At 40.2% G+C, this 13,624-nt stretch overlaps 1 protein-coding gene across 1 annotated transcript in view; it reads left to right on the top strand.

The window, feature by feature from the left end:
* TMEM156 (transmembrane protein 156) overlaps positions 1–12,090 on the top strand; it is a 96,860-nt gene extending 84,770 nt beyond the window's left edge. Inside the window, exons 7-8 of the mRNA XM_014522534.2 lie at positions 9,037–9,134; positions 10,575–12,090. Coding sequence (XP_014378020.2) covers positions 9,037–9,134; positions 10,575–10,598 — 122 coding nt within the window. The 3' untranslated portion in view covers positions 10,599–12,090. The remainder of the gene's footprint in view (positions 1–9,036; positions 9,135–10,574) is intronic.
* The last annotated feature ends 1,534 nt before the right edge of the window (positions 12,091–13,624 follow it).

Genomic DNA, 13,624 nt, shown 5'->3' on the forward strand with positions numbered 1-13,624 from the left:
CTTTTGCCAGATTAGTAGTTCCTTCTGAAACTATGGGCAACTGAAATACATGCCACCACATACAGAAGCACATCAAAGGAAAGCAATAATGTTTTTTTAGCAACCACACTGGACAGTGATCTTGAATGTTGTTCTACTTCTTCCTTTAGGTCTTTCCTAGATGTGCTGTTTTCCAGTATTGCTTTTGCTGTTTATTATATTACATGTATTGATACTGAACTGCAAACCTGTTTAGTGTAATCTCACTGGGGGCTGAGGAACTATATATGCCTATGTAGGGACCTGGTTTGTGGAATGAGAATAATACTGCTACCACCCACCCAAAGAACAGGAGCTGGTTCAGACATGGAAGTGGAAGAACTGTTTCATGTGTGGGAGTAAATTGTGAAGGGAGTATAGGAACCAGTCTGGGCAAATGCTCTTACATACAGGGGCCTTTCAAAGTGTTATTCCAGAAGCAGAGAAAAGGGAACCATAACTACCTTCTCATTGGCACTTGAACTTTCTAGCACAGCAGTTTTAGGATTTTGTGTGTGAGGACTGGGATAGTATTTAAATCTAGAGTCAGAACAGTGTATATTATTAAATCAGACACAGAGGAATGTGTATGAATGGGCAAATTAGGCATCTAATGTTACAACGTGATATTAAAAGGCAAAAGTATAGTGGGCATTCAGTTCTGAGGATGTCCTCTGTAAAGAAGCAGCATAACTGAGAAGCACTCTGTCCTCTGTTCAGCACAGATGGAAAGTGCTGAGTAAAAACAAGTATATGAATCTCCATATCATGCAGAAACTACTCCAGTTCAAATCCAGGAGCCTTCAGAACAGTCCTGGATCCTCAAACTAGTGATTTACTGCAGGGGGCATCTTTTTTGGCTGCTTACAGATGTACTTTACTTTCAGCTCGGCACCCCTCCGCACTGAGTGCAATGCATGCCCAGAAGAGGCATCATGTTATTTTGACCCAGCTTGCCCAACATCTGTATAGATTGCACACTTCAGCAGGGCTTTTTGGCACTTTTATTTAATAGCTGATTGAAACAGCTATTAGATAAAAGTGCCAAAAAGCCCTGCTGAAGCACTCAGTCTATAGAGACGCTGGGGAGCCAGGTTGAACTAACATGCTTCCTCGTTCGGTAAAGTGCTGGGGGGGGGGTTCCACATGTGTCAGTGCCCAGGCCACAGGGTGTATCTACTCCCTTTTTGTGTCATTGAATAGGGAATTGTGGAATATGTGTCAAATATCCCTTGTATCAAGCAATGCTGCTCGGGTTAGTCCCAAATTTACTTTGATCACAGATGAATTTGGCTTTCTCTCATTTCTCTTACTGAAAATCATTTATATCATAACTAAGAAATGTATAACCAATGTGATTGAAAGACTTATGTATGCTAAGGGAATGTGATTCTCACAGCTTTTTAAATTTGGTCTTCCCTCTTCTCATTTTTGGGCCTTGTCACACATTAAGTTCCACATAGGACTTGGGCAGACTAAGAGGTCTGGTTTTTGATGTAATATAGCCGGAAGATCCCAGACTATGCCAGCCTTTCTTGACAGACTCCCACATCAGAGGAGAGAGTAGGGATACAGCTGTAGTAGCTGTATGGTTCTGCTGTAGATACAGCTGTAGTGTATGGTTCTGCTGGCATTTTGCAGCTGGGTGAAACGGAACAATTCCTTTCCTTCTACAAACACAAAGCCATTTTTTACAGTTTCTGTGAGGAATCAGGATTTGACCTTTTGAAAATGTATTATTATTAGCACAGATAAACCATGTTGTATGTTTTGACATACTGCAAAGTATCAAACTGCTAATGTCATTAAACTTAGTCAAAATATATTCTGCATGAAAGGAAATTGCTACCCTTGTTTCTGAGTAATATTGATACTACTGAAATAGTATGTACCCTTTAATAAATGCCACATAATTTGGTTTCAAGAAAGAGAATTTTTTTTTTATAGATTAACATGAACCAGGGTTCCTCTATAATAGGTTTTAAATGGCAAAAATATAATTACAAAGCCAGCAAATGGAAAAAATGTTTTTAACCTGTCTAGGCTTGGGCACTTCACTGTTCATTTAGTATATTAGCAAGGGTCTTGGCAATTTCTTCAGGAGCTACAAGAGACTCAATAATTTCTCTCTACAACCTAGTAACTTGTGGCATTTCAATCTTACCCAGAAAAGAGTCAATAGCTGCCTGTCTGCCTGAGCCATCCTGGGAATACAATTTATACTCCTAAATTTTAGAGAGCTGCCTAGCTTCAGAAGATGTATTTATGAGCTCATTATTTTTATCCCTCAGGAAATAATCTGTCTCTGCCATCTTTTGTCTTTAGCAGACCCCACTAATAACATTCCTGTTTTATCACCATGCTCACAATGGCATTGTTTAGTATTGTATGTCTACAGGCTTTTTTGATGGTGGAGTTTTCTGAAAATCCCAGGATAGCTTTACGATGTTGAAGAAGCAAGAATGTAATATTGGTCTGTTCTTTTTTCTTTTATACTCTTCCCACTTCAGGCTATCCAGTTGACTGAAAAAGCTGCTTGATTGTTTGAACTGTGTTTCAAATACAATGACTCTGGTTCTAATTTGATTTTTACTGTTTTCACACCACAGATTATGTCAATTAAGTTACTCCTGGGTTACAACAGCATACTTCTGAGTAGAATCAAGACCACGCAGAAAGAAATAATGCTTCCCATAAATACTAGGTTTAAGATCTACCATCTTGATGATGGATTGATTATAAGTACCTCTCCACACAGTACTCAAAAACATTTTCAATACTATTAGTATATAATTCAGAGCCTAGAAAGGAAACATTGAGACACTTTGAAGAAGACAATATATCCTTCCGAGAAGAGTTAGGGTGAGAAAAACCAAGCTGTAGATCAGAGAGAACATGACAGTATCTCTCATCTAGGAAAAGATGAGTAGATACAAATAAAAGGTTATTCTAAGTTCAGATACGATGAGGCAAAAAGTGTAATCTTTCACTCTGGAGAATGATTTATACTATATGTCACAAGGTTGTATCCATAGGCACAGGAATTGTTTGGTTTAGTATGGCTATAGTTCTACAAATATCTGGGCTTATTTAACTACCAAGTGGTAAATTACAGTCTTTCACCTTGTACACTAGTCCTAAATTTTCAGTCTTCCTATGCTCATGAATCAGATAATTAAGGTTGGTATTCAGAGGAGGCTAGGAAAAACATGTATAGTACATTCTCTGGGGTGGGCTTAAAAGCCCTGCTCTCCAATGTAATAACTGTTTCCATTGTACTACAAATAATTGCATATGTGGAGAGAAGAACCTTAAAGGACCCTGGAGATATATCACACCTGTTCTGTGAATCTAAATAATATATAAACTACGAGAAGGCTGCAGAAGATAAGATTTTCTGTCCCTTGGTTTGAATGCTAGTATTACTTTTTATATAGAATTCCCACTGATTTCAGTACTCGTTCCCTGCAAGGCATGATTTCCAAATGATTGTGGGTCAAAAAATCCATGAAATCTATGAAATTATGATTGTCCTTGGCTGAATGTATTCCCTGGAAAAGGAAGAGAGCACAGGATGCTCTTTCTTCCATGCAGGAAGTAGCTATACTTTGGTATAAAATACTTAACTGTTTACATTTAGTATGCAGACACTGAGCATTCCCATAAGAAATAGAATTGCTGCTTCCTCCTACAGTGGCATGTCTGATTTGGGCGCAGTGCTCCCAATCACCAGAAGTACAATTTATAGGGACTGAAGACAATATTTTTAAATGGTTTTGTAAGAGCCACAGCTCACTGCAACCTACTGTTGAGGCCCTGGAGTCACTATACCTTATATAGCTTTATTTTACATGAGAAATTATACTAGTATAAACTATTCTGGAATTAGAATACCCATAATAGGAATTCTATTAGTATAACTGTACTATTTGTTTAGCTGAACCCAATTAGAAACATACTTTCTGCCACATTGCTCAGACAGATGCATTTCTTCTCATTCGGTGCAGCTCTTCATTGCCTCAAAGAGCCATAATTTGGCTCATTACATAGTAGGATACATTCTCTGATGAGCTTGCTTAGCTCATTATGATATAAAGCTAATTTTAATAAATTTAGGATATTTCAGTATGCTTTTTTTTTATTATGTTATGATGCTTTTGGCTTTCAACATTATCAAATTAATATTCATAGCATAGGAGCTTGTGACTAGTTTTGAATACAATCCCATAATGTCTGCGAATATTTCAGAGACAATTTCTATAGAAACAGAAACATATGTGCGACTTCAATTGTTTGTGAGTTGCGTGGTATATTTTCCAACACATTTTTGCTACATTAATTTTACCATTGCTTTCATGTCACATCTGAATTTTTTGAGTTATTTTCATGATTTTTACTATTTTAATGATTTTTTCTATTAAAATTAATGGAGCTCAAGTATAGGCAAAAGCACACAGTAATCAGCTACATCCCTGAAATCCCAGCATAAAAAGATCAACATCTACATCTAAACAGTTAAGGGGAGGCCATTAGAAAAAATTCTGAATTGAATTGAATTTCAAATTCAATTTTGTAAAATCAGGATTTTATTATATCCAAAACCAATTAAAGTTTTTCAGTGAGTTTTTTTTTAAATTCCAATAGGAACAATTCTTTTAATTGATTAATATTTGTTTGTTTAAAGTGCCATCCTTGTCAAGACAGTTAGTGACATAATAGACAAACATGCTCCAGCTAGCTCCACTTGGCTTAACATAAATAATCATCAACTTCATGTGATTGAAACCAAGGACTCTGAAGTGAGAAACAAAATATAAAATAAAAGCAAGCATGACTTATTTGACTCTCTTTGTTCAAGCTGGGGAAAGTGCAAAAGTAAGCAAGCAACACAAATGGTGGAGACAAGTTTGACTACTGAAAACTCTGAACAATTCAGCAGTTTAGGATGTTAAAGATCATGCTGTAAAGCCAATTTATCCCTAAGAGGCTACCTTGCCCTACCTTTTGCTTGATTAGTAACACAGTAATTGAATTGGTAGGCTTAAAATATGGGTTTTAAATTGACAGTAATAATTAATAATTAACAGCTAGACTCTAAATTTACAATCCAGCATAAGAAAGCAACAGGCTGCAGCTGTCTTGCAGGATCAAGCTGGGAACTGGGGCTCTGAGAAGCAAAAGTTGAGGCTTCCTTTTCCATGCTAGCTCTGAGGTACTAAGCTGTTGAGAGCACAGTCTAGACCTTTTTTGGCAGGTGCGCCACAAATTAGCCCTCTCCAAGGTCCACTCTGATCCCCTTGCCCTACTTCAGGGGCAGGCAATTATTTTGGGCAGAGGGCCACTTACTGAGTTTTGGCAAGCCATTGAGGGCCGCATGGCAGGAAGCTGGGGGCAGATAAATATTAATTTTCTAAATTTTGTAGGGGCCCTGTGGGCCAGATAGAATGGCCTGGTGGGCCGCATTTTGCCCACCCCTGCCCTACTTAATCTGCTGCTCTGCTTTCTGCTCCCTGCCTGATCTGTGCTGCCTGTCCCTTTCCTGATCTGTTGTGTGCCACACAAAGGTTGCCTGTGCCACTTGTGGCACTTGTGCTGCAGGTTGGCCACCCCTAGTCTAGACTGTGATCACTCCCTCTTGTCTATAAACTCTACACGCCCCTACATGTGGAGTACATGATAGCCTAGCCACAGTTGATTTCCTACACTGTTTAAATGACATGGGTGGTCAGTACAGGAAAATAAGTGAACTCAAGAACTCCCCTATTTATATGCATGCTGGATAAGTGCATCATTTACTTGACTACATAACACAGTGCCAGTTCCAACGTGCTGTTTGTTTCTTACATTGTAACCCACTCTGGTTGTCTGTGTTATCAGTGAAGTGCATAACTGTTCAAATGCACAGCATCTTTCACCCCACACTGATGCTGTGCATTTGAACTTAATTCAAGCTTAATTGTATTTTGGTTAACTGCCTGCTTGGTTGTAACCATAGCTATCTAGTTTGCAAATATATGTATTTCCTTTAACTGCACTAGAGACAGTGAAGGGGAAGCAGTTGTGAAAGGTTGCTGCTAGAAGCCTGGAAAAGGACAGAAGCCAATTTCATGGCTGTTCGCTCTCATTTGTAAGGCATTTAAAGGCTGCTACGAATGGCCTTGAAAACGAGGGAAAGCTAGTCAGTTTTAGGTTTGCTAATGTCACAGGACTAGCAGTGCTGTAAATAATAGTGTTAGTTAAATATACAGGGTGGTCAGGTCTGTGTCACTAGGAGCCCAGCCCCCAAACTGACTAGTTCCTCTTATTTTCATGGCTTCTACCAACAGCCCTGAAACTATTAGAAATTGGAAGAATGAGGGGAACTAGTCAGTTGTGGATCTGCAAGCAGCACAGTTCTGTCTGTTTATTGAGCATTTTTTTATACTGAATTTAGGTATGTATAAAATCTGAGCAGGCACGGTAGTGTAACTGAAAGTGGGAGATGGGGGCAACAGCCCTGGCTGCTGCCTGGGGATGAAGGGGCACAAAAATAGCTACTTTCATCATCACTACAGGCAGCGTGACAGGTATCACTGCTCCATGTCCTAAAGCTGCCCAGGGTGTGGAGCTGCCCTGTTATACTCCTGAGTAGGTATGTAGTCTTTTTTCAGTCCTGAGGCTATGCACCTCAATGAGTGCACCCAGTGTGTATTATACATGTTGCCGTTCAGTGATTACAAGTTCTGTAATGTTCTCCTTCTGATACTATTAACATGATAGTCCTTGACTATGACATTAGAGAAGATGCGCCCTATTCTTCCCTCAGCTATTCTTGTGCACTCTTATATAAGTCAATGGGATGTAAATAAGAGTGAAATTTTGGCCTGAGATCTAGAACAGCATTAGCATTTCACAGAACTTTAAATCTAGGCTCATGGCTGCCTTCTACTCTGCAATGTTTTTTCTTAGTGAGGTAAGCTGACAGGATGCTTCTGCTGCAGTATTAAATAGATGCAAGGATGAGATAGGAGAGACTTTTTAAAATCTAGGCCAAACAGAGCATCACATATTTAATTCTGTTCCTCCTTAGTTAATATTTGACATAGCTGAACAGTTATCTCTTCCACTGCAGCTTAGGTGAGTAATGCTGGAAAAAGCAAATCTTGTCACAGCATTCAATATTTACAGCAGACCCACTGACTTCAAAGGCATGACATTTCAACAGAAAAATGTGAAATCTAATGACTACATTAGGTCTATTACTATGTTTTACAAGGGAGCAGAGGCAGTTTGAGAGATTCTTTTTTATAGGTTACATTTGATTTCGGCTGCCCAGGTACAGTCACATTCACAGACAGTAGGAACAGAACCCTGGCGCAGCACACATGTGGGATCATTTCTCCATTTAACATGCATAATGGAGGGAAAATACTACTTTTTATTTTTCCCTGGATTCCTCCAAGGTTAAACCTTAACTGGAATCCCATTACTATTTGTGTCACTTTCTCAATCTGCTTTTCTTATATAATTGCTTACATTTTGAGAGTGAAACTGTCTTTTCTAGGTAGGCACAGAGGAGATGCCTGGGTACAAAGAGGAGATACCTGAATGAGAGTTGAAATGGTGAGGGGGAGGAAGCAGAATATCTGTGGCATAATTTGTCTTTTCCATATGAGCACATAGGAGGGCATTTATACATTGGGCAGAGATGTAGTTGGGCAGGAAAGAGATCTGCAGTTAAATTAGTATCTGCAACACCATCCCATTTCAGATCTGCAGAAAATGTACTGCATCAATAACGGTGACCTCTTTAAACAAAGCTCCCTGCACATTCTATTTCCCCCATTTCAGGCTCCTTACCTGAGTCCTCCCAAGGTCCTTTTGCTTGTAAGTGACGGGTGTCCTCTTTCAGAAGTACAAACTACCTGCTTTCAGTAATTGTATGATCTCTCATAACACTCCATGTTACTCTTTTATCTACAGTGGCCTTTGGATATCTTGTTGCATGTCCCTGTGTGATGGTAACTGAGCCCACTCATAAGGCATGATACACTGGAAAGTCTATAGACTGTATGCTCACCCTAACTAATACATGGCTCTGAGTTTGCATACTCTTATTAAACATGGAGCTGTATTTTTTCTATGGATAAAATTTTCATAAGTGTCAAAGCGATTTATGTACCTTAACCCAATTGACCTTTCAATGAGACTTTGGCTCCTAATACTGGGATTTTCAAATGGAAATTAGGTTCCTAGGTTAGGTGCTTTTCAAAATTCCTAGAAGCATTTATCTGCATTGTTAAGCACATAAAATAACTTAGAAAATTTGGTCCTATGGCAGTCCCTTCACAGCATCTGATGAAGTAGGCCAACTGCTTATGAAAGCTTATGCTATACATCTCTTATTTTGTCAGTTTATGAGGTGCAAATCTACCCTGTCTTCTTCCTGACTTCAGACTAACACAACTAACTACCTCTCTTTACCACTTAAGTCACAGAACCAGTTTGGAAAATTCTATTTTGGAGCACATCCAGATGAGCACTCACGTACATTTCCCCAGGAATAAATAGCAGTGGCACATTGTTGTGCCACTGCTACTTGTCTCAGGGGAACACCCATGCATGTGCATTCTGGCATGTGGCAAGTTGCCCCTGGTGGGTAGGGGAGGGCTGGCTCCAGCAGCCTTACCTGGTCTTCTGGGGCCAGGGCTCCAGCAGTGGCAACCTGGCATATGAAGCCTGGCTGGCAGCTGGAGTGTGGCTTTGGCCAGGCAGACTCTGGTTTTGGGCAGCGCACGCTGCTGCTACGTGTGCCACCCTGTTTTTTTCAGGTGTGGGTATTTTTGACACTGAGGTTAAAAAATAACCTGCTGTGCTGCAAACTAGCAGTGCAGCAAACAACCGCATGTGTGGCATGTGCAATTTGTGTTGCCACAGGTGTTGCATACTGCATGTGTGCGCTCATCTGGATGCACCCTTAATATCTAACACATTGCAGATCTCTTAGCTGTTTTTAAAAATTATTTTAACTTTTAACAGAGGAGACCCACCAACGAAGACCCTCAGCTAATGTACAAGCAACAAAGATACTGCCTGCAATTCCTGAACAGGAGTTTCCTCATTGCAGTGCATCAAATGTAAGAGACAAACAGATATCTTAAGTCACTTGCATCTAATTTACCATTTACTGTTAGACTGAATAGATTAAGTGCAGGCAGTATGTACTCCAAGTAAATTACTCTCACTTCTGGCCCAGGGATTGGAGGGGGTGAGCTTAAAAATATGTTTCATGAGCACTAGATGGCCAAAAAACAAAATCAATTTTTCTTCTGGGCACCAGAACTGATCAATAAACTAATCTTTTAGTCTGTTAAGCCCTCTGTGCCCCTGTAGAATTCAATGCAAATCTTGGTGCTATTTTCCTGGGATGGAAGACTGTGTCCTGGATTTCTGCATTATACTGACATTTGTTTCTGACAAGGCCTGAGGCAATGAGTGCCAGAGACAGCAAGAAGGGAAACAATTTGCTAATGATTCCTTAAAAAAACCTGGCTTCTGAAATTAAAAAAAACAACTGCTGGCTGCATTCAACTAGCAAAGGAACCTACCATCAGTCTGCTCTGTCCATATTACAGCAGTCAGCAGAAATGACCAAAGATGTGGATTTCAAAAAGTGGGCTCAGATCCACTTAAGTTCTCAATGTTTTCTGAGTTGGGAACTATTGGGATTTAGGGTTCCAGTTCTAATCACCATGTACATGGGAACAAATAAACAAGTCAGATAAGATCTGTACACTTGGATGTGTTTTTAATATCTGAAAATGTAATAGACTGTATCTGAATAAGGAAGCCAGAGATATGCATCAGGCATACTTGTTCTCAACTCCTCATGCCAGGTTCATCACTATGCTCTTGGTATTCTCAGCTCACCCTGAAGTGGTACTGGGCTTCTGCAGGTGTTGACTTACAACTGGAAGAAAATAAGGAGGGCGGTTTAAACATTCATGGATACACCCAGATCCTAGCACAAGCTGAGATTCCTGCTAAAATGTACAGCAATCTTCAGAGCTCAGCTCTTACAGTGAAACAGGTAGACAGCCTCAGACACTCCCAGAAGGGGAGAGAACCCTTGAGATCCTGGCACACATGGGAGACCAAGGAAAGGGGATCGCAGCTTCTCAGATACAGCCCCACTTCCAGATCCTGGTACACCTAGGAGAGTTCATAGGGTTGACACAGATACCGCCCAATTGCCCTGCCACCCTTCTAGGGCTATCATTTCTGGTCTACCCTGTTCAACATGATCCTCACCCTTCCCATGGTTTAAGCCCCTCTATCTTTCCCTCCCACTCATGTCCATTTTTTCCATCCTCTTGACACCGCCCCAAATCCTTTTCCCCGTTTTTTCATCCTCGAGAGTTGCTTTCCCCTCCCAGCAAGCATCCTCTCATGGAATTTATAGTATTTGCTGAAATAGTTTGAACATTTGCTGAATTCTCTCTCTTCTAGAATTACATTTCCCCCCAGATCCCTGACAGATTGCAGCAATATACTTCTTTTACTTTCCCCCTCAACAGATTTCAACCAAGGGTCAGATTTGAATTGACACTAGCTACGTGTATGGAAGGTTTGATGACTGCTACACATCCCCTTGGGCTACCCAGCTCAAATGAAAGGTTGGAAGGCCTTTGGCTACTCAGTCTATACACATGCAGTGAAATCCATTTAAGCACCTGCCTTTATGAAGAAACCAAGCACCCCCATGAGGCATACCACATTCCAGGAAAATCAGAGTAAGCATCTGGATTTTAGAGCACTTTAAGCAGAAAGAGGTTGTCAACTTTAACTTTAGCAAAGCTGCCTCTCTAGTGTAATTCTCTGAGTCTAAGGTCGCTCTTAGACCTGCTTTTTCAGTTTGGGATCAGACTTCTGTATTAGGACTACTTAGAATCACCTCAAGTAACTCATTAGAATGAAGTGGGTAGGAAGGTGATTGAAGACAATTTATTTTTATGTTTTAAATTTGTCCATTCCCCTCTGTTCGCTCCATGTCCTCTTTTGCATGTGCAAAGTCTGGCAAGCCAGGCTGGCAGTTCATGGTCTGTAAAGACCCTTTGGCATCCTGAATACATTTAGGTCTTTGCTTCTGTATTTAAGGATCTGTAATCTATTGCAACTTATTCTGTGAGGAATACATTGAAAATGTTTCTGTTGCTGGGCTGTAGCCAGTCCAGTTTTCACTGGTGCACTCCTTTCCCTATTAGGAGCACTTATACTGCCGCTGTTTTGAGGTAGCTGAGGCCTTGTTACAGTCATTTATTAATTTATTTATCTATACTGTAGTTAAGAAAAAAACTCACCTACAGCAGAAGTCAAATTGTATTGAGTGGATGAGTGTGCCTAACAGATGCCCTCAAAATAGTGGTACCCACCCAGTAAAGATAGCAGCTATCTGTTGTACCAACAGTTAGTGCAAGTTAGAGGAAAGAGAAATAGGTGGAGGTGGTTCCTGTCTGCAACACCCACTTCCTGATGGTGAACTGCACAGTTTGCTAATACATTGCTCTTGCTGATAGTTAGAGACAGGTCAGTAACCAATGACACAAATGCATCATCTCAAAGTGGTACTATCTGTTGATGTGATTGTCCCTTCTCATTCTTGGGAGAGCTCTTTGGGTAGAGACTGGAATTATTGTTAAATATGTAATCCTACCTGTATAATCCTACCTGTGCACCATTCCTTCCTGTTCATCTGTTACTGCTGTTGGTAATGTTCCTGATTTTCCTTTTGTTTATTAAATTTATTCAGAGAGGAGTCACCCTCTGATTTTATTACAAACAACATCTGACTCTGTGTCTGTCACTTGCTAAGGTGGAAAATACCAATGTGGTGAAGCCAGCTCACTCTTATTTTCATAGTGAATGGTAAAAGTAAGTCTCCTTACATGAAGACCTGAGTAAATTTTCATTGTCAAGAAACATCTTAAAGTTCTCTTGAAACAGGCCTTTATAACTCTCTAAAACATCTAGGAGAAAGGTTTGATCCAAAGCCCACTGGACACAATAGGAGTCTTTCTATTTTTTTTCAATAGGCTTTAGATTAGGCCCATCTATTATATTGTGTTTATTTCTTACGTTACATTGACTAAAGCCAGAGTTTCAAGTGCAGTTAATTCAAGGTACTTGCAGTGTGTGTGTGCTACTACCTCCCTTCGCTGAGGAGGTGAGGTCCTAGGACTTAGTTTTCATTCACTGTGAAGCAGAGCATTGAACATTTATAGGTATAGCAGTTGCTGTGCAGTAAAATTATCAACCTTGTTTACATCATGGTAAGTTGTTTGTGTGACCATGCCCTCAATTGTACTACAGACATTTATAAAAAGTTCAGCAGCTGTCGGCACAGCTTCCATATGTGTAACTTTGTCCAAAGGAAACACTGCTCACCACAGCTCACCTAACCTATGTGATTTTCAGTGCATGTATCACTATGGTATCTGAGTGCCGAGAATGAGACATCGTCTACTTTTTATGTAATATTGCTGTTTTTATTAAACTATTCATCAGTACCTTGCCAGGAAAAGTACAGGCCAAGCATCCTAGAGTTTTGAGGCAATACTTGGTTCTTGTGAGCAGTGCCAGATAATAGATACATGTCCATAGTGCTATTAAGGGGTAACATGAACACAACTGTAAATTACTATTTTTCCTGAACTGAGTAAATTAGGGAGGCTCAACCCTCAGCTTGTGGGGCAGATCTGACCCACAGAGCCATGTCATTCAGCCTGCGAGGCTCCCGATAGGTCCAGCTGTATAGCAAGGTCATTTTATTTAGAAAAGAATATATTTTAAAGGATAGACTTGAGGGGCAGTACTACTCAGTGCATTTCATGATTAATTCTAGTGGAGACCTATGCTCCACAGACAGACACACTTTTGGGGTAGAGGTGATATCTTTTATTAGACTAAAGTTATCACTTCTACCCCTAGAGTTTTGTATGCCTGTCTCTAGATCAACGTGGCTACAACAAATATCCCATGCTCCACAGGGTAATTTAGAGAAGACTTCAGAAGAGCAGCCTCCCTGAACTCTGAGACAACGTGCCCAGAGACCGTCTTTCCCCTGTTCTTGGAATGTCCTGTCCTAATCCACTGTCTGGAAGACGTGGAATCAATGCAAAATGGCTCTGCAGGTTTCCATTATGCCTTGTCTGATGGCTCAGACACACTTTATTCTCTTAGTGATGAGTGCAGTAGAATAACCTTCTACTACACTAAATGCCCTGATAAAAAATATGTAGGAGAAAGCAAACAACAACTGTGCACCAGAATGAACCCACACTGAAAATCTATCAAAGACAAAAATACCTAATTACCTGTGGGTGCAGACTTCCCACAAGACAACTACTTTCTCTCCAGTCTCTCAGTTCTAATCCTCAAAGGGAATTTACAAAACCCCTTTCATAGACGAGCCTATGAACTTCATAAATCCACTGGACACAAACAATCATGGACTAAATATAGATATTGGATTTATGGCACTTTATAACCTGCCTGCCATGCAATAACACCAGGTAACTTCTACATTTTACCAGCTACTTTCTATCACCAGGGCAACATTCCCCTCTTT

This window comes from Alligator sinensis, unplaced genomic scaffold, assembly GCF_000455745.1.
Source record: "Alligator sinensis unplaced genomic scaffold, ASM45574v1 scaffold246_1, whole genome shotgun sequence".
NCBI lineage: Eukaryota > Metazoa > Chordata > Crocodylia > Alligatoridae > Alligator > Alligator sinensis.